The sequence below is a fragment of the Heliangelus exortis genome, chromosome 22 (genome assembly GCF_036169615.1).
Source record: "Heliangelus exortis chromosome 22, bHelExo1.hap1, whole genome shotgun sequence".
In the NCBI taxonomy this organism is placed as follows: domain Eukaryota; kingdom Metazoa; phylum Chordata; class Aves; order Apodiformes; family Trochilidae; genus Heliangelus; species Heliangelus exortis.
In genome coordinates, this window is record NC_092443.1 from 10324430 (window position 1) to 10351873 (window position 27444).

General features: G+C 50.2%; 1 protein-coding gene across 7 annotated transcripts in view; it reads right to left on the minus strand.

Moving 5' to 3' along the window:
* NTNG2 (netrin G2) overlaps positions 1-27084 on the minus strand; it is a 44347-nt gene extending 17263 nt beyond the window's left edge. For 2 of the 7 annotated variants that reach the window (XM_071765845.1, XM_071765843.1), the window contains exons 1-3: positions 26715-27083; positions 22954-24017; positions 6634-7277 (exon numbers count right to left, since the gene is read on the minus strand). In XM_071765845.1, coding sequence (XP_071621946.1) covers positions 6634-7277; positions 22954-23181 — 872 coding nt within the window. In that variant the 5' untranslated portion in view covers positions 23182-24017; positions 26715-27083. Of the gene's footprint in view, positions 1-6633; positions 7278-22953; positions 24018-26714 lie in introns of all 7 variants that reach the window. The other 5 variants (XM_071765848.1, XM_071765849.1, XM_071765844.1 and 2 more) reach the window with 4 other exon arrangements.
* Between the last annotated feature and the right edge of the window lie 360 nt (positions 27085-27444).

A 27444-nucleotide genomic window follows, 5' to 3' on the forward strand; every position in this document is an offset into this window, starting at 1 on the left:
AGCACAGCCCCAGCAAAGGCACCCACACAGCGGGATGGGGACAGGATGGGTGTCACAGATGTCCCCAAGGCACTGCATGGAGGGGTGATGGGCACTGTCCTTCCCAGGAAAAAGCCTCACTTTCTCATTGCTGTAAAGAAGGAAAATTAAGTGAAGAAGAAAGCAGTGGCATTCGGTCACCCTGCCTGCCTGTGCCCAGTGCACTGATGGGCCCTTTGCCACTGTGCTGAAAGTTTTGTTATCCAAAAGATCAATTTTACCAGGGAATTGCTTTCTGAGCTCGACCTTTGAAGGCCATCAATCTAAGCAGAGAGCTCTAACCCCAGCCAGCTGACCCTGCAGCACTTTCCAGCCCTATCAGTCAGGTCCCATTATTTACCCTCCAGCAGCCCAGCCCCTGGTGTGAAGGTTTCCCTGCTGCTGGAACTCAGCAGTTTGGCTTTAACCCCTTCTCCAGGCTGCTCTGCCTCCTCCTTTGGGCCTCCAGCCCCAGGCCAGGTGCTCACTGATGGTAACATCACTCCCCAGCCAAGATCCAACTGCTGGAGATTGGACCAAAGGACATCAGCCCAGTCCCCTGGGTGGGAGCTGCCAGCTCTGCTTGCTTTGCTTCTCTTCCTTGGGCTGCCAGCCATGGCTGGAAAGAGGATGAAGGGAAAGGTAAGGAGCTGCTTAGTAATTAGGAGCTGCTTAGTAATGAGGTTTAACTTAGCAAGCAGTGGGGCAGACATGCAGGAGGCAGCCATGGCCCTGCTCCAGCAAAGTCCTGGGGGCAGTGTGTTCTCCTTGGGCTTTGGGGGTGACCTGAGGAGCTGGGAGCATTTCTCCTCCGTAACTTCTGGGTCAAAACTCAGAGAAACACTGCTGCTTCTTGGAAAGCATTCAGAGCCCACATAGCATCCAGCTGGAGGAGAGCAGCCCCAGCAGGAGCTACAGCACCCACCGTGGGCTGGAGACACCCAGGTCCTGTGCCAGGCTGTCAGGAGGTGCACACAGAAGTGTTTTGCATCCATCAGGAACCAGCTCCCACCATTCCTCAGCAAAAGTGGCTGGAGCAATACCTGGCCCAACATGTTCCAGTCTGCATAAGGGGTGTTTGTGAGTTGATTTTACTGCAGGTCCTGCAGCTGCTGCTTCCCTCAGAGTGGGGCAGTGTGGGCTGAGGCTGCCAATGCCTCCATCAGGGAACATCAGAGAGCTAGGAGAGCCAAGGAAAGTTTACAGGAAAGTGTACTTTTTTACTCTCTTTTCCTCTGTTTCTTTTTTGGTTGGTTGGTTTTGGTTTTGTTTTTTTTCCCCAGACATAAAGAAGAGTTTGCCATCCCTGCATTTCTCCAAGTCAGCATCCTGGAGGTCACAGCAGTGAGTGGTTGGAGAGGTGCCCAGTGCCAAGCCTGTGTGCAAGGGAAGGAGATGCCTGTGCACAGGCTTTGAAAGGGAAAGGTGAGTGCCACAAACCCTCAGGAGCTGCAGTGGGAGTGGGAGAACAGCCTCAGTCTTAGAGCTTTCATGAGTAATGACTTCTGAAAATTATTTCTACCCCAGCTCTTTGCTTTCTTTCCAAGGATCCTTATGTGTTTTACAACCTCTTTTCTGTCCATAAGCCCAATTTGTAAAGCAGGGAAGTGAGGCAGAGAAAGGTAAAGAGCATCCTCAAGTATACTCAGTCTCCATGCACCTCTCACCCAGCCTCAACCATGGGGTGAATCTTGCCTTGCACCAGTCTCCTTAAAAAAAGAGCCTGGGTAAAGACACAGGGCAAAAAAAGTCCTGTGGACGATCACTTCCCCTCCAACTCTCCTTCCAGTCCAGCCCAGGCTCTTATCTCCACCCCATGCTCACCATGAGGATGCTACTGCACAGGGATGCTCAGGGGTCCTGGTCTCCTTCTCCTGCCTCCCGGGCCCCTTTCCTCTGCTTTCCCCCCACCATGGGCTGGGCAGGGATCCCCTCCTGCTCCCTCTTGGTGTCAGGGAGCAGCAGCACCCGGGTAGAGCTGCTAATGACTGTCATCCAAGGGAAGGCTTATGATAGCTGCCTCTGAATTGTTTGCTCTCGCTGTAATTGATGAGCCTTTAATGAGTCTCCTGGGACCAAGTGTTTGAAGGGAGCTCTTTCCTCTCCCTCCCCGAGGAAAACGATGTTTCAACTGATCTCAGATCTCGGGGAAACATGAATAACTCTTCTCCATCTCTCTGTTGTCATCCCCAGCCCTTGCTCACAGCATGCTCTGGCAGCTGCCTGGCCATGACTTACCCACTTTTTACCCGCTCCTTTGCAAGTGTTTTGGCAGCTCAGCACAAGCAGGGAGCAAATCTTTTGGGCAAAGCAGGACGGGCGCTGAGCTTGGACTGTTTCTGGCCCATCTGTGCATGCAGAAGCAGGTAAAAATAGTTCCTAATGGATTGGCCATGGAAGTAGCACCATCCTTTTGGGGAGAGCAGTTATATTAGGATTTGCCTTGCTGGGAGCTCACTCTGGCAAAGGTTTGATACCACCAGTGAGCAGAACAGGGCTGGAAGGGCTGAAGAAGGCAACTGTGGCTCATTCGTCCCAGGAGCAGGGCTGGGAGTGCAGCTGAGCCTGCAGCCCAGGGGCTGAAAGGGGAAGAAAAGCCATTTTAACTGCTGTTTCTTTCCACTCAGGCAAAGGAGAGGGGCTTCAGGGTTTTGCTGCTTTTTGCAGAGCCAAAAAACTGAAAAAAAAAAATAATAATCCGTGGGTTAAGTCAGAGGGACACAAGTCGGTTCCTTCCTTGTGGGTTTTCACTTTTGGTTGTGTGGTAGGGATGGATGAGCCCTGCCTGTGGGGAACAACCCTCCTCACTGCCCTTCAAAATGATTTGAGGTTTGGGTTACAAAGAAGAGACAATTTAAAAGATGCCAAAGTGGAAAGCACACTAGCTCGCTGTTCCCATTCGAGAGGCTATTTATTTTAAATAAGTTGACACTCACCAGCTGTCAAGATCCTGCTGACTGGTGGAACATTATTTACATTCAAAGCTGTCTTAAAAAGCAAACACGAAACCAAACTTTCCCATTAGGGGGTCAGGCAACAGAAGGGAGGAAGGGTGAAGAGGACATCACACGGATCTGTGAACACAAATATTTGCCGAGTAATGTGTATAAATGCTCTTGGTTTTTCTCCTGGAATGCAATAATGCCTGCAATTGAGTTCATTGGCCAAATTGAATTTGGGCTCCTGTAGAAGTCTCTTTATATAAAGTGCTTTAACATACATCACCTTCTCAGTCTATTGACAAAATTCTATTATCTGTTCAGGGCTGGATGCAACTTGGCAACAAAATCAGAGGGGAAATAAAAACCTTTATAAACCAAAGCCAGGGGCAGGTAACAGGACCTTGGGCATCTCTCTTCAGGTATTGATAGTGTCAGAAGTGGCTGGGGGAAGGTGGAGCTCTGGGTTTCTTGCTAACTCCCTCCCCTCCAGCCCAGCAGCTTTCCCTCCATCTTCCTGCAGTGAGAGTGAAAACCTTCAGGAGACTCAAGGAAAGCCAAGTAAAGAGCTGCTGTGCATTATCCTAATTTAACTATCTGACCAAGAGCAAGATTTTGCTTGAACTTGAGCTGATTCCAGCCTGGAAGAATGCCAGGGAAATTCAGGCATCCAGCTCTCAGGGGCTGCCCAGCATGGAGGTGAGGATGGGCTGAGGAACTTGGCTGTCCTTGACACGAGGATGCTGGCAGCTCCTGGGACCCAGGGCCTGGCTGGCAGGAGCTGCAGGGGAAGGAGCAGGGCTGGGCAGAGGTGATGCTTGCCCTGGTTTTTGTGGTCTTCCCAAAGCTGCTGAGCAGGGATGGAGGCTGCAGGAGCATTGGGATTGTTCTCAGGAAACGTTTGGGTGAGCCCATGGCTGGTTTGGAGCTGATGCTCCAGCACTGGGGCTCAACAAGCTTGGCTGAGGGAGCCCACACTCACCCAGCTTCTTTACCCCAGCTCCCTGCCTGTCCTCCTTTGCAAAGCAGCTGTGGAGAAGCTGGAAGGTCCCACACTGCTCCTCTGGGAAGGGCATCAGTCAGTACTTGAAATCTAAGACCTTCAACAAGAGACTCCAGGAAGTTGCCTCCCTTCCAGAGACAGCTCTGTGGGAGCTGGTGAACATCTGTGGCTGCAGCAGCTTCATCAGCAGAGCCAGGAAAGAGGAATGTCCACACAGGACAAAGCAGCTGGGGACAGCCAGGACACCCCTGGTTCCAGCTGAGCTACAACCTCAGGAGAAGCAGACTGAGCTGTTGTCACTGCACTGTCCTGGAGGACAGGGGACCATTAGAGGGCTTTCCCCTTCAGTTCTTCTGAGTGAGTAAAAGAGGTGCCAAGAAAATCCTCTGAAAGGCAATTGGTTGAAGAGAGGAAGGGAAATGCCATTGCAAAAAGTGGAAACCTCATCTTCCTGTTGGTGCCTCTGGCCTGACCAAAGCCCCAGAAGAGGCTGCACAGAGCAGCGTGGTCATCAGCACCACTCCCTCCTCCTGCTCCCTCCAGGGACCGCTCATCACTGGCAGGATGGACAGACAAACAGACAGACCAAGCACACACTGGGGCAATGGAGAAGAAAGAGAGAAATCTTAAAAATCAGCCTAAAACTGTTTAACTTCTGCTCAATCTGATTTCTCCTAACTGGATTCACATGTCCTGGCCATGGCATATTAACTTCAATTACAGCTTATTAATGTCTCTCTGATGGGGAGTGCCCCACTGAGCACCGTGGTGACTGGGCTGATGAAGGGGAAAAAATTACTCCAAAGAAACACGGTGGGTAATGGAAAGAGAACCAGCAGCTTTCAGCACGCCAGCCACCAGCCCTGGCAGCCAGGAAAAGCTCATTCACCCATTCCTGAGGAGGCAACCCAGCTCCGTGCTGCAGCCAGGAGAAAATGAAGCAGTGAATAGAGATCTGCAGGGAAAAGTCTTTCCACTTCCCTTCCCCACCCTGCCTGGCACACACACAAGCACACAGGCCAAGGGCTTGCTCGTGTCTATTCCTGTCTTGACTCCTCTGCATCTCCAGTTACTCTGCAGATCAATAGAGACAGGATGGAAGAATGGGAAAAAAAAAAAAAAAAAAAAAAGATACCAAGAAGAAGAAAGTGAGTAAAAATAAACTGAAAATAAACTGTCAGCCATGAACGGAGAAATGGACCTGGGTGAAGGTTGTGGGAGGAGACACAAAAGAAGCCAGCAGAGCAGACCCTTAAGCACCAGCCCATTGCACCAGCCCTGGCTGCTCTTTTTTTCACTAAGTTTGTAGGGATTTTATCTTTTGAAACAAGCTCTGCTGCTATTAAATGATATTAAATCTGGCCAGTGAGTTCAAAACACATCATGGGGGGAGGTGGTGGGGAAGAAGCCAGCTGAGCAGCAGCAAGATTTGTGGAGAATCCCACAGCACAGCCAGAATTCAAAAGTACTGAAGGGACGTGTCCTGCACAGGGCAGACAGGACAGGCAATGGGTTCTGGGGAGGAAGGCACGGGTGGTTCACCAGGAGTGTTGTAAGGTGTAACTTAAAGCACCCCCAGGGCCTGTAGGTGCAGCAAACCCCTGGTTCTCTGCACCGTCACCTCCCTGCTTGGAAGCCAGAGGTCATTGCACAAGGACACCAAACATTAAATCCTAATTTACCACTTTCCAAGCCGAAAACTCTGTTCCAGGAAAAAGCTGCCAGCTGAGCCTGGCAACTCATCTCAACCAGGTGACCACACCAAGAAAAAGACCAACCCAGCCCCTCTGTCTGCTGCTGCCTGTACCCCTGCCTGCCCCAGGGCAGTGAGGGCTCTGCCACCCTGAAGCTCCCTGGACCCTGTTCCAAATCAGCCTCGGTGGCTCCTGGAAAACATTTTTTGCTTGAAAGTCTGAAGCCAAAGGTTTGGAAAAGGTACAAATGGCTCCTCAGGGGCAGTGGACAGTCTGGTCAGAGAGGGGCAGGTGAGGGGGAGATGGCTCCCCTCTCACCTCTAAATCGCCCACAAGCTGGATGGGAAATCAGCCATCTCAGCATTTTTCCACCTGACTTTGATTTCTTGGTTGCTGTCATACCCTAACGTATGGCATCGTACACAGACATGAAAAAAAACCCAAAAAACAACAGGAGAAACAAACCCCCTCCTGCCTGCCTCTGCCCCAGGGTATGGTGGGGGATCTACCCTGACCCCAGCCTTGTCCTGCTGAAGCCAAGGATGCCCCAGGTGTGCAGAGCTGACTGGGGACTGGCAGTGAGCTGAAGTTTGTTGGGATGCACCTCATTCCTCATCCTCCCACCCCAGGCCCACCAGCACTGCCCCTGAGATTTCTGGGCAATGTCTGGCTGTGTATGCACGGCCTGGGACAGGGTATCTGAGAGGGAATTCAGACTCCAGCTACCCACCCATACCATGTCCCAGCTCCCCCCAGCACCATCTCCAGCAGGACACAGCCCTTCCCTTAAACACAGCCTTGGACGTGCCCCGGCTGTTCCCTGCAAGGACAAATCTGGTTTATTACTGATGCTGCCCTGCCTGGGGAAAGAGAAAGAGTATTAGAGGTCAACAGCAAGGCTGATGGCTTAGTTTTCTAGCAGAAACCCTCTTCTCACCCCTCTAAGAAGGGACACTCAAAGAAACAGAGCAGCTGTTACCTGCCGGTGACTTCAATGTTGGAGACAGCGTAAAAGTATTTGTACAGGTTCTCCCTCTGCACATAGGTGCCCCCCAGGGCCGGTCTCAGCAGTCTCATCCTCAGGTCAGTGATGGTGAAGAAGTCTTTGAGCCCCTTGGCACTCTCCAGCCGGGTGTACAAGTTGTCTGTGTTCTTGAGGTCAGGGCCAGCAAAGATGGCAAAGCGATCCCTTACCTCGAACCGGACGTTCTTCTCTTTTTTGGAGCCCGCCCAGCGGGAATACTCCTCAGTGCAGAGCACTCTGTTGGCACTGGTGGTGGAGAGGTCCCGGACCCTCCTTGCTGGCATGCTGAAGGCCTCCATGCAGTCATCTGCATAATACTGGTAGGGGTGCCAAGTCCTCCCGTTGTCCAGTGACTTCTCCAGCATCATGATGGTGGGGCGGCCGTACTCGAAAGTTATCACGATGTCATCTGTCAGCTCGATGCTCTTGTTCCAGGACAGGGTGATGTTGGCCAGCAGTGGCTCCGGGTACCGGCGCCACGTCACACTCTGCCAGTACGTGGCCAGCCCTTCGTCCTCATTGTCAAACATGAGTTTGGGTGGGTGGGCCAGGTCTGGGTTGGAGGCATCGCACTCATCACTGCACAGGTAGGGGTTCTCCTGGAAGAACAACAATGGTCACCAGAGAAGAAGGTGATGCCCGGGCATGGGGTGGGCATCACGGGCATGTGGCTGAGCTCACACCATCACTGGACCCTGGTTTTAGCTGCTTGTGTCAACCTTAACTGCTGGGCTGGGGCTTACCGGGGTCTGGCTCTGGATGATGCTACTTTCTGAGCATGAATTTAAGACAGAGAGACACAGCTTTGCCTCTGCTCTGAGGATGGCTGAGCTGTTCCCTTTGAACGGTCCTTTGGGAAAGGGCTTTTCAGTTTGGCATGGGGGCAATTTTTATAGAAAGCTCTTTCCCTGAGACTGTCTCTGGAAAGCTTTGCTTAAGCTTGGCCGAGGTCCAAGCTGCCTTCACCCCCATTCCCTTGCAGGAGCTGAATGTTTAAAACCCCCAAAACTCTTTTGTGGCCCCAAATGCTGAACGGGCATCATTCCCCAGCACCTCTAGATGAGGGAAACTCACCAGGTAAGTGGAGCAAAGCACTTCTCAGGCCACCTTACCTTCCCCAGCTGCAGCAGGAGGTGCAGTGGTTGTAAGCTGCCCCCAGGGACCAGAGGCAACAGTGTCTGCTCCTACATCATTGTCTATGGGCCCAAAAGATGGAATAAAAGGTCCAACCATCCCATTCTGCCCACAAGTGACAGTGCATGGCCAGGCTTGCATGTTTTGCAGGGACACTCGCACACCTGCACGTGTGCTCAGCTGCACTGAGGACATATTGTCAAGGTCATGGACCAAATGCTGAAGTTTTGGAGGTGAGCATCAGGGATAACTGTGCCCATAGGTTCACTTCTCATCAGTATGTGTGTTAAAGCCCTACAGCTCCTGTCCCCAGGAATGTGTGGGTCAGACCTGCCTTAGGGATGATGCAGGGCTGTGCTACAGTAGGTGCCATCTGCAAAAAAACCCCTGCAACACACTGCAGAGCTTTTTTGCACATGAAGCATCTCTTTGCTGTCACTTTACCTCCCTCTTGGAGTCCAAATCCAGAGGATAGAAGAGGGAGAGGGATGGGTAGGCCAGGGGGGTCAGCAGTAGTGGGGTCCTGACCAGGGAAACAAAGTCACCTGGCAGAGGGAGGAGGAGATAAAGCACTTGGAGCTGCTCAGGGCTGACAGTTGGAGACAAGAACTCTGAAGCCCAACCCTTTTGAGCACTTACCTCCAAGGTAAGACCCCACTGGGTTTTGTGGTCTGGTTTGTGACTGTTTTGTGTATGGTCTGTTTTGTGACCTGCTTTTTGGGTACTGTGTGTATGTCCAGGGGATCTGACTTGCCCAAATGGATGCTCTCAGGTGCAAAGTGTGGCTGTGCTTTGGATGCAGAAAACAACGTGTAATGTGAGGAGCTTGGGAAAATCTGAGCTTTGCCACCTCCAGCTGGGCAACCAAAAGTCCTGGGAGCTGCTTAGAGCTTCTCCCTTCTGTGGCTGTAGAATGGACCTTGGGTGCCTCCCCACAGCTTGGACACACATGCTGAAAGTGAGCAACTGCTTGCACAGTGAATAGAGACCACAGCTCTGAGGAGCCTGGGGAAGCTCAGGAGGCCATAAATAATTTGGTCTCCCAAGCAGGGTGTGAGTAGCAGGCTGTAAATAAGGCACGAGGCTGCTCTGCGTGCAGCAGGGAGAAAACAAACCAGCAAGCAGCTGATCTGTGTGAGAGCATCAGGCTCCTGTGCAGGGGATGGAGTGGTGTCCTTGGGGAGGAAAGGGAAAAGGGCACAACCTGGCTTGTCCTGCAAGAATGTGTGTGACAGGGAGCAGCAGGAGCTGGTTGATAAATCAAGGCAAAACTCACACCATTTTTGATGATGGCTTGCTCTCAGACAGGCACCTGCCTGATGGTAAAGCCATGAGTCCTGTGCTGGGATTTGCTTTTCTTGTTCCGGCCCAAACCTGGAGCCACGTGTGGTTTTTGCCATCCCTGCACGTGCTGGGAGGAATGGCTGGAGCTGCTGAGCTCTGGTGCTGTGCCCATCCCTGGAGAGGGGAGGCTGCTAAACGGATGCTCCAAGGGATGGTTAATGGTGGAGCTGGCAGTGCTGGGTTAGCAGTTTGATGATCTCAAATGTCTTGCCCAGCCCAAATGATTCCATGGTTCAAAATGAGCTACGGTTTTGTTATTTCTCCCTTTCTTGCAGCTGTGCTGACTGAGCAAGGGAACTCAATGGAGTGCTCAGGCTTGCTTGGGTGGATCAGGGGGAAGGCTGAGGGCACCTGCCCAGGTGTTCTTCCCCCCTCCAAAGAGGGGGAGATGTCTTCAGCAAGGGGTGATGCCAGCTGGGGTGCAGCAAGGCTCCAAGTTAGGCTGGGGCTGGGGGGCGGTATCCTCTCCCACTGCAGCGTGTTGTTCCGGAGCAGGAATTACAAACCCAAAGATATTGACATATTTAATATGCTCTCCTGACTCGTCACGTTCAGAGGAATTATTTACCTCTGCTAATGAGACCCACCTTCCTGTGGGGGGATGTAGTTGCCTCTTAGCACAGCTTTACAGCAGTGGCTGATGGAGAGAAAAAAAAAAAAAATCTCCTTCGGATGAAGCACTGGGGGCTCTGAGCACATTTCCTGGGCTGAGGAAACATATTGTGTTGCTGTACAGCCCTCCTGCCAATGTGGTCATACAGATGGCTTAATAGGATGGTCCTGAAAAGACCATCCCGGGGTCTGTTTTCACCTTTTGTCTGAAGGAGGGTGCAGCAGTGGGGATCTGGTGGGATCTTGGTGGGGATCTGGCTGGAGGCAGAGGCACAAAACTCCCTGGTAAACCCTCCTGGCTGCTCAGAGCAGCTCTGTATGAGCAGGAGCCTGGGTGCATGGAGCCATCCTGCCAAAAGCACTTCTGTTGTGTGGTTTCCTTGTGTGCAGCAGCCATGGGGGCTGCCAAACCCTCGAGCTGGTGTCAGATGAATCTCCACTGAGTCTTTGCTGCGAGAGTTGTTCCCAACGTGGCCAGGCTGGCCAGCTTGTTTTCTTTGAAGGCTTCCTTAAACGGTGGCCAAACTATGCAAGGAAAGGACTCTGTGACCAAACCACAATAAGAAAACATTACCTGGATCTCTAAAGGGTGGCCAGGCTGGGAGGTGGAACAAGCTTCCCAGAAGCAATGAGGGAAGCAACCGAGTCTGACAGGCGCGATGCCACTCCTGGTGTCCCGTCTGGAGGGACAGAGCTGGCCAGGCATGTCCCTGGCAGAAGACCTGGCAGGTCAAGAGCAGGAATGAGCAGAGCCAGAACTCTGCTTGTGTCCCATCTGCTCGTCCCAGAGATCAGGGAATGGAGGTGCCCAATCTCTGCTGCTCCTGTACATCCCAACCCATACGGATGCCCAGTGCAGCAGGCAGTGAGCCCAAGGGTGTCTTTATCCTCCCTGATGCTCTGGGGTGGCACAAGGCTCCAGAGCTTTGTGTGAGCAGAACCTGGTGTGAGTTCCAAACACAAAAATCACCTCTAAGTGACAGTGCTGAAAGGTGGGGGAGAGCCTCAAAAGCCACTGAGTGAGTCACATCACTACAGTTTCCTCTGCTAAAATGAAGTGTTCCTTTTTGGTTTTAGGTTTATTGAATTGTCCTTCCTCCACGGGATGCTCAATGCATTTTTGGCTGGTGGGGTGGTTTGAAGTCAGCTGGGAGGGCAGGGGGGGAGCGGAAACAGATGGGCATCCTTTGGCTGCTCCCTGGGTCCTGGTAAGATCAGTTAAAGCCCTGTTGAAACAATTCCAGGTATTATTTTTAAATCTGGTTTCCTCCTCCAAGCCGTGTGTCCTCCAAAGAATCTGTCCAAAGTCTTGATATTTACATCTTCAATCTAAAAGTCAGAATGCATTAGCCAGGCAAACCTTGGTCTCAGAGAGCTTAAAATAAACCAGCTCACTTTGAATCTCACACTACTACATCAGTTGTGAGTGTCCTCACAGCAACCAGATGTTGCAGGTTTCCAGCTCCCTAGAGTCATATTTTGGTTGTTTGCTTCTTCAGGGTTCACCAAAGACCCCTGGAGTCTTGCTTGGCCCCAGCTCAGCCCAAAGGGGCAAAGGCCTGGGGACAAATTGCAAAAGCCTCATTGAGGACAAGTCATCCCAAAAAAGGTTGTGGGACATCCCTGGAGTTGTGTCCCACTGAGTGCAGACCCAGACCTTGGGCAGAAATGCTGCAAAAGGGACTTTCTGAAGGTGACAATGGTGACCTGCTCTTGGAGAAGCATTTCTTAAGATATTTCTCTGATGAGGCACAATGACAGGGATTCAGGATGCTGCGGGGAAGCTGCTTCCCACCTTACTGGGGACGGGGGACACTGGGAGAAAACAGCTGCAATAAAAGGCCCTGGATTTACAAAGCTCAGCTGGTTTCTAGGGCTCTTAATGAGCACACAAAGTTATTTCTCCCCCCCCCCCCTTTTTTTTCCTCCCTAGAAGATAATACCATTTTTTAAGCCTCACAGCATAAAATTATATTTTTGTAGGTGAAATTACTTGATTAATCATTAAGCTGCTGAATATTTTAAACAAACTAGACATCTGTTGTGAGTGATGAAAGCTGCACAGAAAGAAAAACAACCCTACAGCTTTTAGGAGATTTCCATGCCAAAGGGAAGCTGGAAAGCAATTGCAACCATCAGCTGCACAATGATTTATAACAACACCCCCAAGATCTCGGCAAGAAGAAGTACGTAGATGATGTGAAAGGTTATACTGCCCAGCTAAGAATGCTCCCCACAGCTGTCATAACCTGGTGTGATTTGTTTAATGGTGTCTTTGCCCAGGGAACCCCCTGGAATTGCTTTGTTTTCAGGGGTCTCTTGTGCTTGATGAAATTGTGTTAGTTATGCCAAGGCCTTTGCTAAAACCTAGGTTGCCCTGGGATCAACATGTTTTTAACTACAATCAGCCTCTTACTCAGAGTAATGGCAAGGTCTCAACAACTCGTGCTGGTTTTGGAAAGCCAAACTTGGCATTTTTTGTGGTTGAGGAAGGAGGGTGGAGATCCTTGGCTTTTTGGTTTTTTCTCAAAGGGGAAAAAAGTTCAGCGTTCTTCTTTGGCACAGAAATCTGCCCAACAGCATATACCTCTCTTGGGTCCTTTCTTCTGTAGAGGGGACCTTTTCCCCAAGAAGTGGCTCTCAAACTGAACCAAAGAGCTCTCAGATCTTGGGTGTCTCCAGGCTCTCCTGCAAGCACTGACAATAGTTGGGATTGGGGGTTGTTTAGTCAACTCCTCCACAGCCCTGAAGACCCAGGTCTGGCTCCCTCTGCTTCCTGCAGACTTTGAAATAAGATCTGCTTGAAGACCAGAGCAGAAAGGAGAAGATCTGGTGGCCACCCAAAGCTCTTTCTCTGGGTCACCATGGGGCTGTTATCAACAGCTGGCACACACACTGCTGTGGGAGGTGGGGAGGGTCTGCATGGTGCTATCACCCTTCTCTATTGGTGTTCATCCAGCTCTGTTGAGTGGCACAAGTAATTTGGGAGGAAAACCTGCCCCTGGGTGGGAGCAGCATTTTGCTGGTTAGTGAGCTGGGAGGTTGCTGAGTGACTTCAGTGGGGCAGGTGATGGTACAGACACCTCCTCCCCTCCTTGTCAGAAGCACTCATGGCTGAGGAAACCTCAGCCAGAACCTCAACCACCACCCAGGAAGGGACAATTGCCCCATCCAGCCATGATGCTTAAAGAGCTTCTGAGTGAATCCCAAGTCCCTTCTGCTTCTCAGAGGGCACCTACAGCCTTTAATTTTGTGCTTAAAGGTCACCTGGTGAGGTTCACAAAGTCCCTGTGTTGCCTGGCACAACAAGAAAGTCCTTAAGTTGGTATCAAATTTCCTCCAGATCCTGCAAAACAACCACATCAGCAAAATCCTGGTGTGCACCTGATCCCTCCTGCCCTGACAATGTCCTGCTGGGGGCTGATGCCACCATGGGTGTCCTGCAGTCTGTCCTTCCCCAAACACCCTGTGTGGCAGTGGGAACAGGAGGGTCCCCATCCAGGGAGGGCAGCAGGGCCAACCCACTCCATCCCTGCCTCTTCGAGGTGCTCTGGCTCACATTCCTCCAGAGTTTCATCCTCTCCCCCTGCCTTTCCCTGCCCAGCACCCAGCTGGACCTGCTTACCCAGCTTTATGCAGGATAAAGCTCCAAGGATCATCTTGGTGTCTTTGCTTTCCTGCTCCTTCATACTCCTGCTTGACACCAGGGCTGGAACACGGGGCTTGGCTTTGCCTCCCTGCCAGCTCTGCTGGAGCTGGCAGGGATCTCCCATCCTGGGAAGACTCTGGGTTCACTCCACTGCCTGCCAACTCCATGAAATGCCCCCCAGAGCAGGGGAGATGCTGTCCCCAACCCTGGTGACAACACTCTTTATCCTCCCTACTGACAGCAAGTTAAATTATTTTCTGCAGCAAAAATCCTTAACAAGGACCACACCGAGCAATTGGTGTTTTGGGAAATGTCCTTGGTTTTTCTTCCAGTAAAAGTTCTAAAAGAAAATAGTGTTTATCCAGGAAAAAACACAGGCTCATCCTGACATCATTATGAGGTATTTTCACTCCTGCTGCCTCTGACCTGAGGGGTCAGCTGCTCTTTCTGGATTTATGAAAAAACAAAGTGATTTTATGATAAAAAATAATATTTGTGGATAATTAAAATTCATGCTTCAGGGCATAAATCATAACCTGCCAGTGGCCATGATGGGACTCCCAAAGAACTGGAAAATACTCTCCAACAATTAATTTCCACTCTATTAGTGGACTGGGAGGGATCAGAGGGGTGAAACAACAGTAATTAATTCACAATGACTATTTCCAACAGCTGGCAAGTGGCATAACTCATGGGCAGAGATGCCTGGGAGCATGGGGATAACTGGGGAGAAATAAAGCCCCTCTTGCACCAAAAAACCCCATGCTGACCCTTGGGTGAGCCTGCAGGAAGGTCTGTGCTCTCCTTGCTCAATGCTCAAGGAATGCCTGGAGCTGGTGCCTTCCCTGCAACACAGATGGGACTTGAAAAACCTGGCAAACATCTTGGGAACAGCTTTGCCTGTGCCCCTTTGGGATGGTCTGCAAAGACAGTGGTGGGGATCTGAATGCAAAATGGGCCTTTTGGAAAAGAAATCTGCAAAGCTTTCTTCGAGGTGATGTGTGTTCTTCTATTTAATTTTTTTTTTTTTTTTTGTAAGTACTACTCTGGTGAAATTATGTATGTTTTAAACAATCCTGAAGTTCTCATTTCCCATGTAAAGTAGAAGATCCAGTTTTCCCAGGGGCTGCCTGTGGGGCTGCTGCCCAGGAGCCACTCAGATCCTTGAGAATGCTTCAGCAAAGCCCTTCCCTGCACATCCTACAAGCAGGCACAGCCCCAAGCCATAGTCACAGCCCTTGCACATTGCTCCCTTCTTCATAGTAACCCTCCAAAGGGATGTTTTGAAACAATCCATGTGTGTAGGCATGTTCTGACAAGAAATCCATTGTTTGGTGACAGATTAGAGAAGCTGTGGCTGCCCCATCCCTGGCAGTGTCTCAGCCCAGGCTGGATGGGGCTTGGAGCACCCTGGGCTGGGGGAGGTGTCCCTGACCATGGCAGGGGGGTTGGAACTGGGTGAGCTTTAAGGTCCCTTCCAAGCCATTACCTGTCTGGAATTATTTCACAGCTTCATCTCTTCAGGTGAAGGGGAGCTCTGGCTGGGAGGCAGGGGGCTCCAGGGCAGGGAATCTTGGAGGGATGGGATGGGATGGGATGGGATGGGATGGGATGGGATGCCCAGGGTGGGCTGCTGGGGTGATTTGATTACTTGTGTGCCCTTCCCTTGCAACCTTCCTCCCCCAGCCATTTGCACAGGGCTCTTATTAGGGCAGAGACAGCAAAAGGGGAGAAAACCATCCTCGCTAACAAGCTGTTTGCTGTTTATGAGCAGGTAAAGGCAGAGCTGGAATGAATTATTAATAGGGTGGAAATGGGGTCCCTCTACAGATCTGCTCTATTTCTGGCTCAGCTGAATGTCACTCCCCCCTGGCCGTGGTTTGGGGGATTGATTGCTGATCTGCTTCCTTCCCCTTCCTCCTGGGTGGGAGCTTGCCCGAGCCCAAGGTCACCCCTGGGCAGGGGTGTGAGGACACTCAGTGCCTGCCTGCGGGGTTCTGGAGAGTGTGAGTCAGCAGAAAGTAGCTCTGGGTGAGCACACTCCAGGATGTGCCCAGCCAGACATTTTACTTTGCTTTTTGCCTCTCCCCCTCAGCTCCAAACAGATCCTCACTCACCAAACCCCTTGCTGCTTGTTTGAGGCTCTCGGGCTCCCTTGCAGGAGGGATTCAACTTGTAGTTGTTGCTCTTCCCCCTCTGTTCTGCTTCCAAATTCAAGAAGCATCTTGTTCATATTTCACCCTAGCTCAGGACTCTGCCCTTCTCCTCACCAGGTGTGGGGAAACTGTGCCAGACAGGGTGGGAATACAGTGTCCCATCTCCAGGTGCGGAAACTGAGGCAGGGAGGGATTCCAGGAGCAGGTCTAGGCTTCACCAGGAGCATGGGAGGCTCCACCTTTCGGAAGATGGAGCTCCCCCCAGCCATCTGAAGCTGGGCAAAGTAGTGGGGGCTTCACCCAATCTTGATGTGAGAGTCAAGGCAAACCATGAGGGATAATTTCTCTGCCCTTCCTCTGTTTCGTTCCCTCCTTGGAAAGGGTCTGAACTCATCTTTGTGCCATAGTGCAATCTCTGACATCCAGGAGGGAAGCAGCCTCTCCACCAAGGAAGGGTCTGGAGGGAGGTGCTGGTTGTCACGCACAGGATTGACCCAAGTCACCTGTGCACCCTGCAGCACAGCCAGCACTGCCTGTGCACAGACACAAATCCCCTCACGCCCACTCTGGCTAAGCCAGAAACAGTCAGAAAATCTGGTGCCATGATCATTTCAGGCTGGAGGTTAAAATTTATCCCTGACCACAGGTGACCTCCCCAGGAAGGGCCCTGAGCACCCCACTTGCCAGGTGACCTTGGGGCAGCACTTCCATTGCCAAAGCCCTGGGATGGCCCTGTAGCAGCTCAGCTCCTGCTGCCTCACACCTTGTCCCAAAAACCTCATGTGGAGCCGATTTGTGTGCAGCACAAGGGTTAAATCCACCCGGAAAATTCCACTCTTAAGCAGATAATCTCATCTGTGCTGGGCACACACACACAGGCATCTCTGGCAGCCCGGCCTCCCATGCAATAATTTTTGAGCAGCTCTTTCTTTGTGAACTGCTAATCCCTGGTGAGCTGCTCTAACCCCTCCTGGCACCCAGGGCTCACCTCCCCACCTGGGCTGCACCCCTCCAACTGCTCCTTTTACAAATTTGTGGATTACAGGGTGACCTACAGCCTGAGATCAGAGGCTGGTGACCCAACCACCCTGCACCCAGCAGCCCCGGGCAGGCATTCAAAGGTGCAGGCAGTTAATCCCACCCACTGCTGCTTCAGATCCACTCCAAACAAGGATTTTCCGTACCCAGGAGCTGCAAGTTTTGCTCTTTCCAGGGCACTTCCCTGAAGCTCATCCACAAATGAAGCTGCATTCTGCCCCATCCCTCCTCACTCTTGCAGCTTGCTACAGCGAGGTACCTGCAGCAGTGACCGTGGTGCTGGGCTCTGGGTGCATTATTGATTCAGGACTAAGAAAAATGCTTAGGAAGTAGGAAAAGTGTCCTGCTCTCTAAAAGCTTGTGTGCCTTGCAAGCTCAATACGTGCAGCCTTTGCAGAGAGACTCACTACGCCACTATTAATATTTTATTCTCCAAGAGAGGCCCTGATAGTTTGAATGGGGGAGGGCAGGATGTGGAGGCTGGGAGTGGGCAAGGGAAGGGAGCAGAGGTTGCTGTGGTCCTCAGCTGGAGATGCAGATCTCCCCCAAAGCCTTTGTGAGGGGAGCAGGGTTGGGGGGATGGGTGCCCCAGCACCCCCCTGGCCTCTGAGCAGGGCTGCTGGGGCTGCTGCAGGGAGCACACTGCATGCCAGGGGTTTGGCTGCTCTGGTGGGATGGGAGCAGCTGCTGTACCATCTCTGCACCTTTAGGGTGCTTAGAGGGAAGGCGCTGTGGTGCAGACAGGGCGTTTGGCACTGCTTGGCTTTGTTTCCTTTGTGGTTTCTCCAAAACCAATGGGGTGAACTGGGTGCAAAGCTCGGATTGTCCCTGTTGAGGACATCAGGGTTGCCTGTTTGGGGCTGTGCTGGTCTGCAGCAGGGGCAGAGAGGTGCCCATCCTGTGTCCCATGGGATTTTGCAACCCTACTTCTGCTTTTCCTGCCTGTTGCTGTGTGCAGTCCCACAGCCCAAGGCTCAGCCTGGCAGCTGCTGCAGGAGCAGAAAGCAAAGTGGTTTGGGTGGTTCACTGGAGCTGTTTTTCAGATGGATCAGTGAACTGATCTGACCCACCACAGCCCAGCAGCTTGTGGTGCTGCCACCAGGGCACCAGCAGGGATGGGGCTGTCACCTGCATGGGACAATAGACAGGGTTATGGGGCTGGGACAGCCTAAACTAGAAAGATTTAGACAGCCCTTAAATCCTGATGGTGAAAAGATTATATTTGGAGTCTGCAACTGTAATCGGGGGCAACTAAAGTTAAAATTGGACTTTGACTTAGCCTTGTCTGTAGGGAGAATTCTTAAAGTTTGATGGGGGATTGTATCAATGCTATAGAACAGAATATGGAGAAAGAAATTAATAGGAAGGACTTTCCCAAATCCCTTCAGCTTCAAAAGTTGCTTATGGTAAACTCAAACGTGGAGCTGGTGAATGAATGGGTGTAACAGCTGTTCCTCTGGCCACACTCTCCTGCAAGTCTCCAGAGTTAGTTCTCTCCAGCTTTTCCCATCCGGACGCTGTTCCCTTTGAAGAGCAAAGCTTTTCTTAAAAGCAGTTTATTCTTCCTCCTCTCTTTCAAGGTGGGGTAAGCTTTCTGCTCACTGTACCAATTAAATCTCCTTGACAGCCTGAGTTTTATCACTGTGTCTTTCCCATCAGCGAGTAAAAATGATCCTTGTTAGAGGAGCAGCACCCCACCTTGCAACAAGATGAATCCCAACCTGGGCACTTAAGGAAATTGCTACAGTGAAGGGAAATCCTGTTTGCTCAGCACTCACTAATTTAAAGCTGAATTGTATTCTTTCATTTTTCTGTAAAGTCTCAGCTTTTATAACACTGAGATTCTGCCACATTCCAGGGTGGCCTCTGTGGCAAGAGGGGAGCAGGGTGTAATTGCTGAGCAGCTGACAACAACAACCCAAGGGTCTGGCCCCAAGGGCAAAGAGCTGTTGACCTTGACTTCAAATAGTGTCCTCTGCAGCAACCCTGATGCTGAGAAGTGTTTAAGGGTGGGAACAAAACTAAAAAGCCCCAGCCCTTTCTCCCATGCTCGAAAGCAATGGGTGCAAGGGGTGGATTAGAAAGCCTTTATCCAGGTGGAAATGGCAGGAGTTGCCTTTTTCAGATTCTCCTCAAAGGAAAGTGGAGTATTTCCAGGAGTTAACGTACTGGAGGGTTCAAGGAGGAAGGGAGGCTGTTGGCATGGTACAAATGTTAAAAGAACAAATGTTAAAAGAAAAGTGTGGCTTTCTGTCCCCAAATCCCTGACTGACCTGTCATGAGCAATTTAACAGCAGAGAGTTGGTTTACTTGTGCTGCTGAATTTTGGCATAACAGCAAAGTGAATGTCCTCAGTGTCACCAGGGAACAGCAAGTCCTAAAAGGAAGGGCAGAAGGGAGCTCTGACTCCCAGCCATCTCCTAAGGTCAAGGATGAGTTTGCAACCAACAGTGGGTAGTGAGGATTTATTCAGGAAGGAAGGAGAATATCCCCTTTTCTGGAAAAGGCTTTCCATTTGACTTGAATGTGGGCTGTGCTCAGCTCAAAGGCTGCCTTTGAAAACTGGGGTGGTGGCAGGGCTGAGGACCTCATGCTTTGCCCCCCTGGCTCACCAAGGCATGGGAATGGGCTGGGGGAAGCTGTGGGTTTTGTCTCTGCTCAGAGCACCTGAGGGGAAGAATCCATCCTCAACCACCAGGTCATCCTGTGTCTTTAAAAACTCTTTTGGAAAAGCACCTCTGAAGCTATTCCATTTTCCTTCTTACTTTAGAAACTCTGACTTAAGTTGAACAATTACACGTGCACAATCCTTTGTTTGCACCTAAGGAGGATATGGAGATACTGTTGGGTGGAGTTGTATGAGATGGGCTGAGAATGAAAGGAAAGGGGTTTCTCTGCCTAAAAGTGTCTCTGCTTCTCCCAGTTTTAGCACCTGGTCTACTAAGAGAAAGGGTTCTTTACTACAAGCCTTATAACCACACGTCACTCAGAAAAGTTTAGCTAAGAATTAAACTCAACATCAAATTTGGCTGCATGTGTAATGAATAAATAAAGCCTTTTCCTTTCACGTACCTGTGCCAAAATCCACAAGCTCTATTAGCTGATGAAACAATGCTGACTCCAAATAAAAATACCCCTGACCCATCAATAAGGGCTTAGAGCTCGGCCTTGCATCAAAGAGCATTGTCTGAACACGAGATATTGTCTTGACACCTCTGGGGGGGTAAAAAAGGGCTCCCAGTCTGACAGCAAGCTGGGCTCCCTGTGCTGCCAGCCGGGTGCAGGAAGCTCTGCCAGGGGTGTCTGGGATTCTGCTCCAGACACCTTTCCTGTACACGCTCCCTTGCTTTTACTCAAATGGTTTGGAAACCCCTTAACCTGCAAACCTGATTGTGGTTTGGTGTTTCCTTGCTCCCTGGCACCCTCCCTGCAGGTAAATTGCCCACAAAGCTAGCATTTTTATTCTTTTTTTTATCATGGGTGCCAAACGCCAATGCTTGGTCCCTGCTTGGTATGAAAGAAGTGCTCCAGTATCTCTGGTATGTCAGTACTGGAGAGCACCCTGCCAGCTGAGCCCTCCTCCTCCTTCTCCTCCTCCCTGGAGGCTGGGATGGGGCAAGGTTGTGCCTCCCCTCTGCCCCATGCAGAGCTTTGTTGTTCCCTGGCTGTGCCTGTCCTGCAGCCCCCTCTCACTGGAAAGCTGCACTGAGCTGCTGAGTGACACAGCCTGGATGTGATCTTTGAAGCCTCACCCTTCCTTTAACATCCTTGGGTAAAAGATCTGTTTCCTATTAATCTTCAGATATGCTTTTGGATTCATTCAGGCTTTTACTTCCCTATCCATCTGTCTTCCCACCACTCCCCCTGCCCTGCCAGGAAGGAAAGGACAATTCATTTTTCAGATGACCCTGCCAGGAAGGCACTGACATGAACAGGAAAAGGTTCAAAAACTGTGGCAGAACCAAAACCCTTTGACTTCAGTAAGCAGCGAAACGCTTCCCAACCAGAAGGGAGCAGACAGAATTGGAGCAGCAATTTCAATTGTTGTCAAACAGAAAAGACACGGATAATTCCCTGGGTAATTCCTGCAATTCTCCTTTTGCAGAACTCTCCGTGAGTGCTGCTGGAAGGTGTTTAAAGCAAAGGGAGGGATCCTGGGGCTGGACAATGCCCTCAGTGCTGGCACAGCTGGGATGGAAACACTCAGAGTCCTGACTTTCCCCGGGACACTTCTCCTTTGCCTGCCATCAGCATGGGGACATGGTCCTGCTCTCTTTCCTGGCTCTTTAAGCATGGAGGGATGGTTTTTGGGGCTTTAATTTTTATTTCAGTTGGCTGAGCAGTGCAGACATCCTGCTGGGCTGTGCTTAATTCTGAGTAACATTGGTTTAAGTGCCTGGTCTGTACCCTGCTGTTTTGAAAGACACCTAAGAAAGCAATGTAGTCACCAGAAGAACTTCTCTGCTGGAAAGCTGTGCTCCTGTGAGAACCCACCTGTTAGATAATAATAATTAAAACCTGAAAAGAAAGGATAACAGGACACTGAAAGGCATCAGAGTAGGTCAGCTGTGTGTCATCCCCTGGGGCAGAGGTGGTGAAAATTTACCTTGATGGTGTCCCAGCACACACTGCCCAGTCCTGGGGCTGGACAAGAGCCTGAAGCTCTCCTGCAGCCCCCTCTGTCATTCTGTTGCCTTTTAACTCTGTGCACCTGGTGCTGGGTGGGCTCCTTGCTCCCCTCAGCAGAGCTGCTCTACACCTGCTCTATTTTTTTTCTTTTTTTTTTTAACACTTTTTTTATCCTCTGGAGAGGACAACACTGGTGCAAGACAGGGGTAAAAAGACCAAGAATTCAGTGGGATTTCATAAACCTATCACAAAAACCTAAAAGAAATAACTTGCAATATATTACTCCTCTTCTTAGCTTGATTCCTCATCAGGGAATTGCTTGGGGAATGTTCCTGGGAATGCTGCTTTCTGTTCTGGGAATGCTGGGCCAGGCAGACACCATGGGGTGAGGCAGGGACAGGAAGGCAAATCCATGTTTTGCATTTTTGTCACTCCCATTCACGGCTGCACACGGGGTTTGCAAGTGCTACAGCACATGGCAGGAAACACTGCTGGTGCCCAGAACAGGAAGATTTTTAGCTCACTATTGACTGAATCAAGAGATGCAGAGACCTGATTGCAGTTTGTGCGTTTTGCTTCCTTGGAGGTCAGTGGAACCGAAGCCTGGAGCATCCTTCACCAGAAAGTGTTTGCAAATAGCTGGAATGAATAGAGCAGAAAACAATCTGCTGTTCCTCTTTTAACCCTCCTGCAGCCAGTCAGATAAATGAACATCCAGACTGACCCATCAAGTGTTTTATTCGCAGTCTTTGACTTAGTCTTTCTTTTCAAATGATATTTTAAAAGGAAAAGCTGCTACTTGTCAGGAATTAGTGAAAATAACTTCTTTGGTACTAATCAGCCCCCTTAGGCTGGGGAGAATTAGATAAACAAATTGTGGTGGAGTGTTCTGATGCTCATGAATGTTTGGCATCTCCTGGTATCAAAGCAACTTTTTTCTCTTGGATTTTCCAGGGATGCTCTGAGCTGGTTGGACCAAGGTTGTTTTATTATGTGCATGTGGGGAACTGAGGAATTGGGGTGTCCAAGTCTGAGTGATGCTGGCAACAGAAATTGGAACTCCTGTCCCTTCTGCTAGTGATCTCGTTACAGGGAACACACTCCTATGCTCCTTGTCTACCTCAGTAGAAACCTCATGGACTGGCTTGGTCACTGTGCCTTAACTGTGTGCTCAGGGCACTCCTGGAGGACATTTGGGAGGGGATGTTACAGCCAGGCTGGTTTGCTCTTTGCTTTGACCCCCGAACTCTTTTTAACAATGTAAAGCCTTGTGAATTATAAATCAAGCATTCCTGCTGAGCTTTGTGGTGCACGGAATGAAATGCAATGATTAATATTTAAGAGAAAATAAGTTTAAGTACAAGGGCAAATGACTGTCCAGAGAGGATTTTCTGTATGGAGGCAGGAGAGAGGGAGAGCTGTACTTACAGGGACATCAGTGAAACTGGTGGCCATCAGAGCAGCTTCCAGAGCTGCTGGTGTGGGTGGCTGTGGGGGATGTTTTGAGCAACGCAGCAGCAAGGGCAGGACATATTCCCCCCCCAACCTACCTTCCCCATTTTGTAGCTGGGGAGACCAAGAGCTCAAGGCAGCAGCCACCACTGTCACCCTGAGCCCAAACATCCGTATAATGGCATCTCAACAGGACACTGCCTCTGGCCACCTGCAAGCAGACTCTGTCATAAACCATCAGACAAGAAGGGAAACACTTACATGGGTGCAGAATCTCTCTGGTGGGTCCCCACAAGTGATTCCTGCCGGATCCACCCGTACGGTCACATAATCCTTCATCCGCATGGCCTTGGGTTGACAAGCATAAAACTCCCACGAAGGGCCATCGTCTGTGGTCACCCAGGACTTGCAAATGTCATACTGTCCCATTGCCACAGGGAGACAGTGCAAGAGGAAAGCAAGCAGGTAGAGCATGGCAGCTGCGGCCATGTGCGGGACCCCTGGGCGAGGGCAGTGCCGAGAGTCCCAAGGAAGGCAGCGACTGGGCTAGGGGTTGCTCTCAGGATCAGCATGGAAACTCCTCATCTAAAAATGATCCAGTAGAAGGAGATCCAGATGGTAACAGGAACGATCTGACACTGAGCACTGTCTTTGGATGTGGAAAGTTTCTCTTGGCACAGAAGCCAACTTTGCAAATCGCTTGATTGGGCAAGTTTTGGCTGGAGCTGCTGATCAGCGGTCAGAAGTCTTCCTTAACCTCATTTTTCCCTCTTTTATCGTATGACAGGGCTTCCAAATCAGCATGAAAATATCTAGAGGTGACTCCAGTCAATCAATAGAAAGATCAAGTTCTGAGTTGCTGATGAAATTTGATAGGAGTGAATTGCAGAGGCTGTGGGATGGTGCTGGATCAGGTTTTCCTGCACCTTCTTGTTGCCTCAAATGTATCGCTGTGGAAAGTGCCTTAAACTGTGGTTTGCCTTAAATAATTATTGGGGCTTTTGACCATTAATATGTAACATAAAGATAGCATCTGCTCATCTGTACAACTCTGACAGGGAGACTCTTTGGAGCTAGAATTCCTTTCTCCCAGTGGATGGTTGTGTCAATGTCCGTGTGTTGGGTGAGCAGGAGCAGCACTGATTCTCCCTCTGGGGCTTGCAGCAGCAGTGAGGCACTGGCAGGCAAGGACTTCTCTTGAACTTGGCCTTTTGGCAACTGAGCATCAAGTTCCCTGAGCCTTCAGCTGCAAGTCATGCTGCTACCTGAGGTCTCCTCTCTCGTTCATGGCCAGGGCAGAGGGAGAGTTCATTAACAGGCTGTATCTGCAACAAATTGAAAGATAAATTAGCCTGGGAGCAAGGAGGCAGGAGGAGCAGCTTGGAGGAACAGGGATCCCTGAGGAGAAACATCTCTCACCTGGGCTTCTTGAGCCACAGGCTGGGTTTTTGTAAAAGGGAGATATACAACTTTAATAAAAAGAAATCCATAGTAAGATGCTTATAGCTCTTTGACTGTTTGGGAGATGGGGGGAATGCTGCCCCATTTAAGGTATCTTTGTAACAGCAGCTGGACAATAGCTCTAATGGGTCTTTAAATATTAGCAAGAAGCAGCTAATAAGCTAATAAGGTCATAAGAGGATGGAGGATATGCAGACACAAAGGAGGGACAGACAGACAAATTCATAGTCCTAAAAAGATCAGCAAATAAATAAGACAGCTGGGGAGACAGATACGTTGTCCACCATCCCCACAGATGATTTATCTAAACAATAACATTTAATAAAAAACAATTTAAAGTCCTAATAACATTTAAGGTTCACCTAATACAAAGCGCAATGACCTTCCCAGTATTCATTACAGGTTAGAGCAACATTTCTGCAATTTTGTCATCTTTGCAGCAGCGCTATAAAAACGTTAAGTAATTACAAAACAAAATGACAACTCACAAAAAAAAAAAAAAAAAAAAGAAAAAAAAAAAGTCAAATCCTCTCTCAGCATTAGACCTAGGAGAGAGATCTTATAAGAGAAGGTGGGAGGTACATATCTAGAACAGAAGTTTAGCTCTGGATAATTGCCTTTCTATTTGACTCCCCAGCTTTTCTTCCTTCCTGAATTTAGGGATGTCTGCTTTAAAAGCACACTTAGGCTTGGCTTTTTCACAAAGCTCAGTTACTGAAGCTCAGTTTCTGAAGCTCAGATTCCAGGTTAATAGATGCATTGATCCATGCTCAGGGGGCTTCACATCGCTGTGCTGCTATCTCCCTTTCCCCCCTTTTTGGGTGAAAGATTGCTGATGGAGATGAATGGGTTCAGAAAAGAGGAGTTCTCTTATGCTTGATCGCCAGCTCTCAAAGAAGAGCCTATCATAGCTATGTTGGACCTGAATAAACTCCCAAAGAAAGAATAGACTGGTTGCTATTTTTACATTATGAGTAAACGTAGTAAAAATAATAAGCTAGTGTGACACGGTGTTTATAAGTCCTGCTGACATCAGAGCTGTCTTTTCAGTTATAACAAGTCAGTTCCTAATTATTACATCAAATTGGTCGCAGCCAAGTGCTTAATAACCACGGAGAGAGTGTGACTCCTGTATTGTCTTGAAAACAAGCAGGGCAGTTTTAATGAGGACTCCAGTTAAGTTTATGGATCTATTTTCATAGCCTTAACGAGTATATTTTGCACTCGAATGGCTGTCGGGGAAAAATCCTGGGAACAAAGGATCTATAATATCTATTAGTTTCTTGTTATGCTTGCTAAATGTCACAGATTCCCAGGGAAACAAACAAACAAACAAAATGCTGACAAAACGTACTTCTTGTCAGTCAATCAGCCAGGCGTGCGGGTTCCCTGCGAAGTCTGCGGGGCAACACTTTCCCGGTCCGCTTCCTCGGCAGAAATAGTTGCAGGGTGTTGCTATGAAATCGGGCACCATATTCTACCAACAGGGGAAAGGGACTCTCTGAATTAAAGGTTTTGCCCTGCTTGATTTGGTTTGATCCTCAGAAAATAAATCTTCACCTGATATTATTAAGAAACTGCAGTTCAGAGGAACAAATGGAATCGATGCTCTTTGTTTTCTCTGAAGAGTGCTCAGCGAGCACGGGGGACTGATAGCCAGAGTATTAAAAACACAGAATTAGATTGTTTCTCGACTTAGTTGGTTCCTTGTTTTTTAATATATATACACACACACACATATACATTTTATTATTGGCTTAGCACCCTATTGAAATAAAGAGACAACGCTGAGCAACAACTGAGCAGCTCTGGAATTAAGTGCAGAAAGTAAACTCAATGAAGGAGTTTCCAATTTTCTTTCTAAAGTGTTGCCGTCAACACAAACCCCAACCTCTATCCCCACCCCCAGTTCCAGGTGAGCTTTTCCTCTTTTCCACGCTACCCATCCTTACAAGCAAAGTTAGGAACACCCGCTCTGCCTGCGGACGTGTCAGGAGACCGAACCCTGCGAATCCCGCTGAAAAGCTGCAAGGAGCCGCGGGTTCCCAGCAGAAAAACCTGTAAATCTGCCTCCCATCCAGCCGCTCTCCTGCCTGCAGCTGCGCTTCCAGGCAAACCCAGGAGCTTCCCCTCCCGCCTCCCCCTTCCGAAAAAAAAAACAAAAAAACCAACAAACCAAAAAAACCCAAAAAACCCAAACCACCCCCAAACCTATTTTTTTAAAAAATGATGATTATTATTTAACACTTAAGGACTTTGAGAGCATTGGGGGGGTATGGGGAAAGTAGGCACAAGGCGTGCGAGGAGCCGTCCCCGGGCGGGTGCATCACTGCGCGCCCAGCCCGAAGCTGCCAACTCCGGAGATGGGGGGAAAAAAACCCATAAATCACTCCTTCCCGTGGCAGGGAGGGGACGGACCCCATCGGGAGGCTCGGGGGGGGACACACCCTGGTGTTTGGGAAGTGGGGACTGTGGGATTCTGCCGGCGCTGTCCCCTCTTCTCTAAGCTTCCCCCCCCCACCCCTCTCCCATCCCCGGTGTTCGGCGGTGCGGGTCCTTACCGGAGAGCTCGGGTCCGTACCGGGAGGAGTTCGGTTCCGTAGCCGGGGGGGGGAGCTCGGAGCTGTGCGGGGCTCCCCGTGGAGCACTGAACTTCGGGGCCGGGGGGAACCCCCCCGCACTCCCCCCTGCAGCTGCTGCGGGGCCGGCCCCCAAGGGCAGATGGCCGGGGAAGCTTTGTGCAATCCCCGGCTCCCCCGGCAAGTTAATGCCGAGGCTGAAATCCCTTTTGCTCTCACTTTCAATCACAATCGGAGCTTTTATCTCCGTGCCTGATCCCGGCTGCGTAACTTCCTCTGTGCAGCTCCAGCACACACCATCCCACCGGCCAGCAATGTGCTTCTTAAAGGTGCAGGGTGGAAAAGCCGGCGGGGAGGGGTGGGAGGAAAGGGAGGGAGGAGGGAAGGGAAGCACCCGAGGAAGAGGAGGCTGCCAGCCGGGAGCCTTCAGCCCCGCCGGCTCCGGGTTTAGGGCGGCTGCAGCATCCCCGCCGTCCCGCTGCCTCCCGGTAGGTAAGGGCAGGCCGGGAGTGCCACTCCTTAGTGGGTGGTTTTTCTTTTTTTTTTTTTTTTTTTTTTTTTCCTCTAAGAGCTTAAAAAAACAAATCAAATCATGAGATCATAAAAAAAAAAAAAAAAAAAAAAAAAAAAGCTGTAGTCACGAGGGTTTCCCCACACGTGTAAGTTCTCTTCAGTGTGCCCTGAATATTTTTGGGGAGGTTTCTGCTGGTGA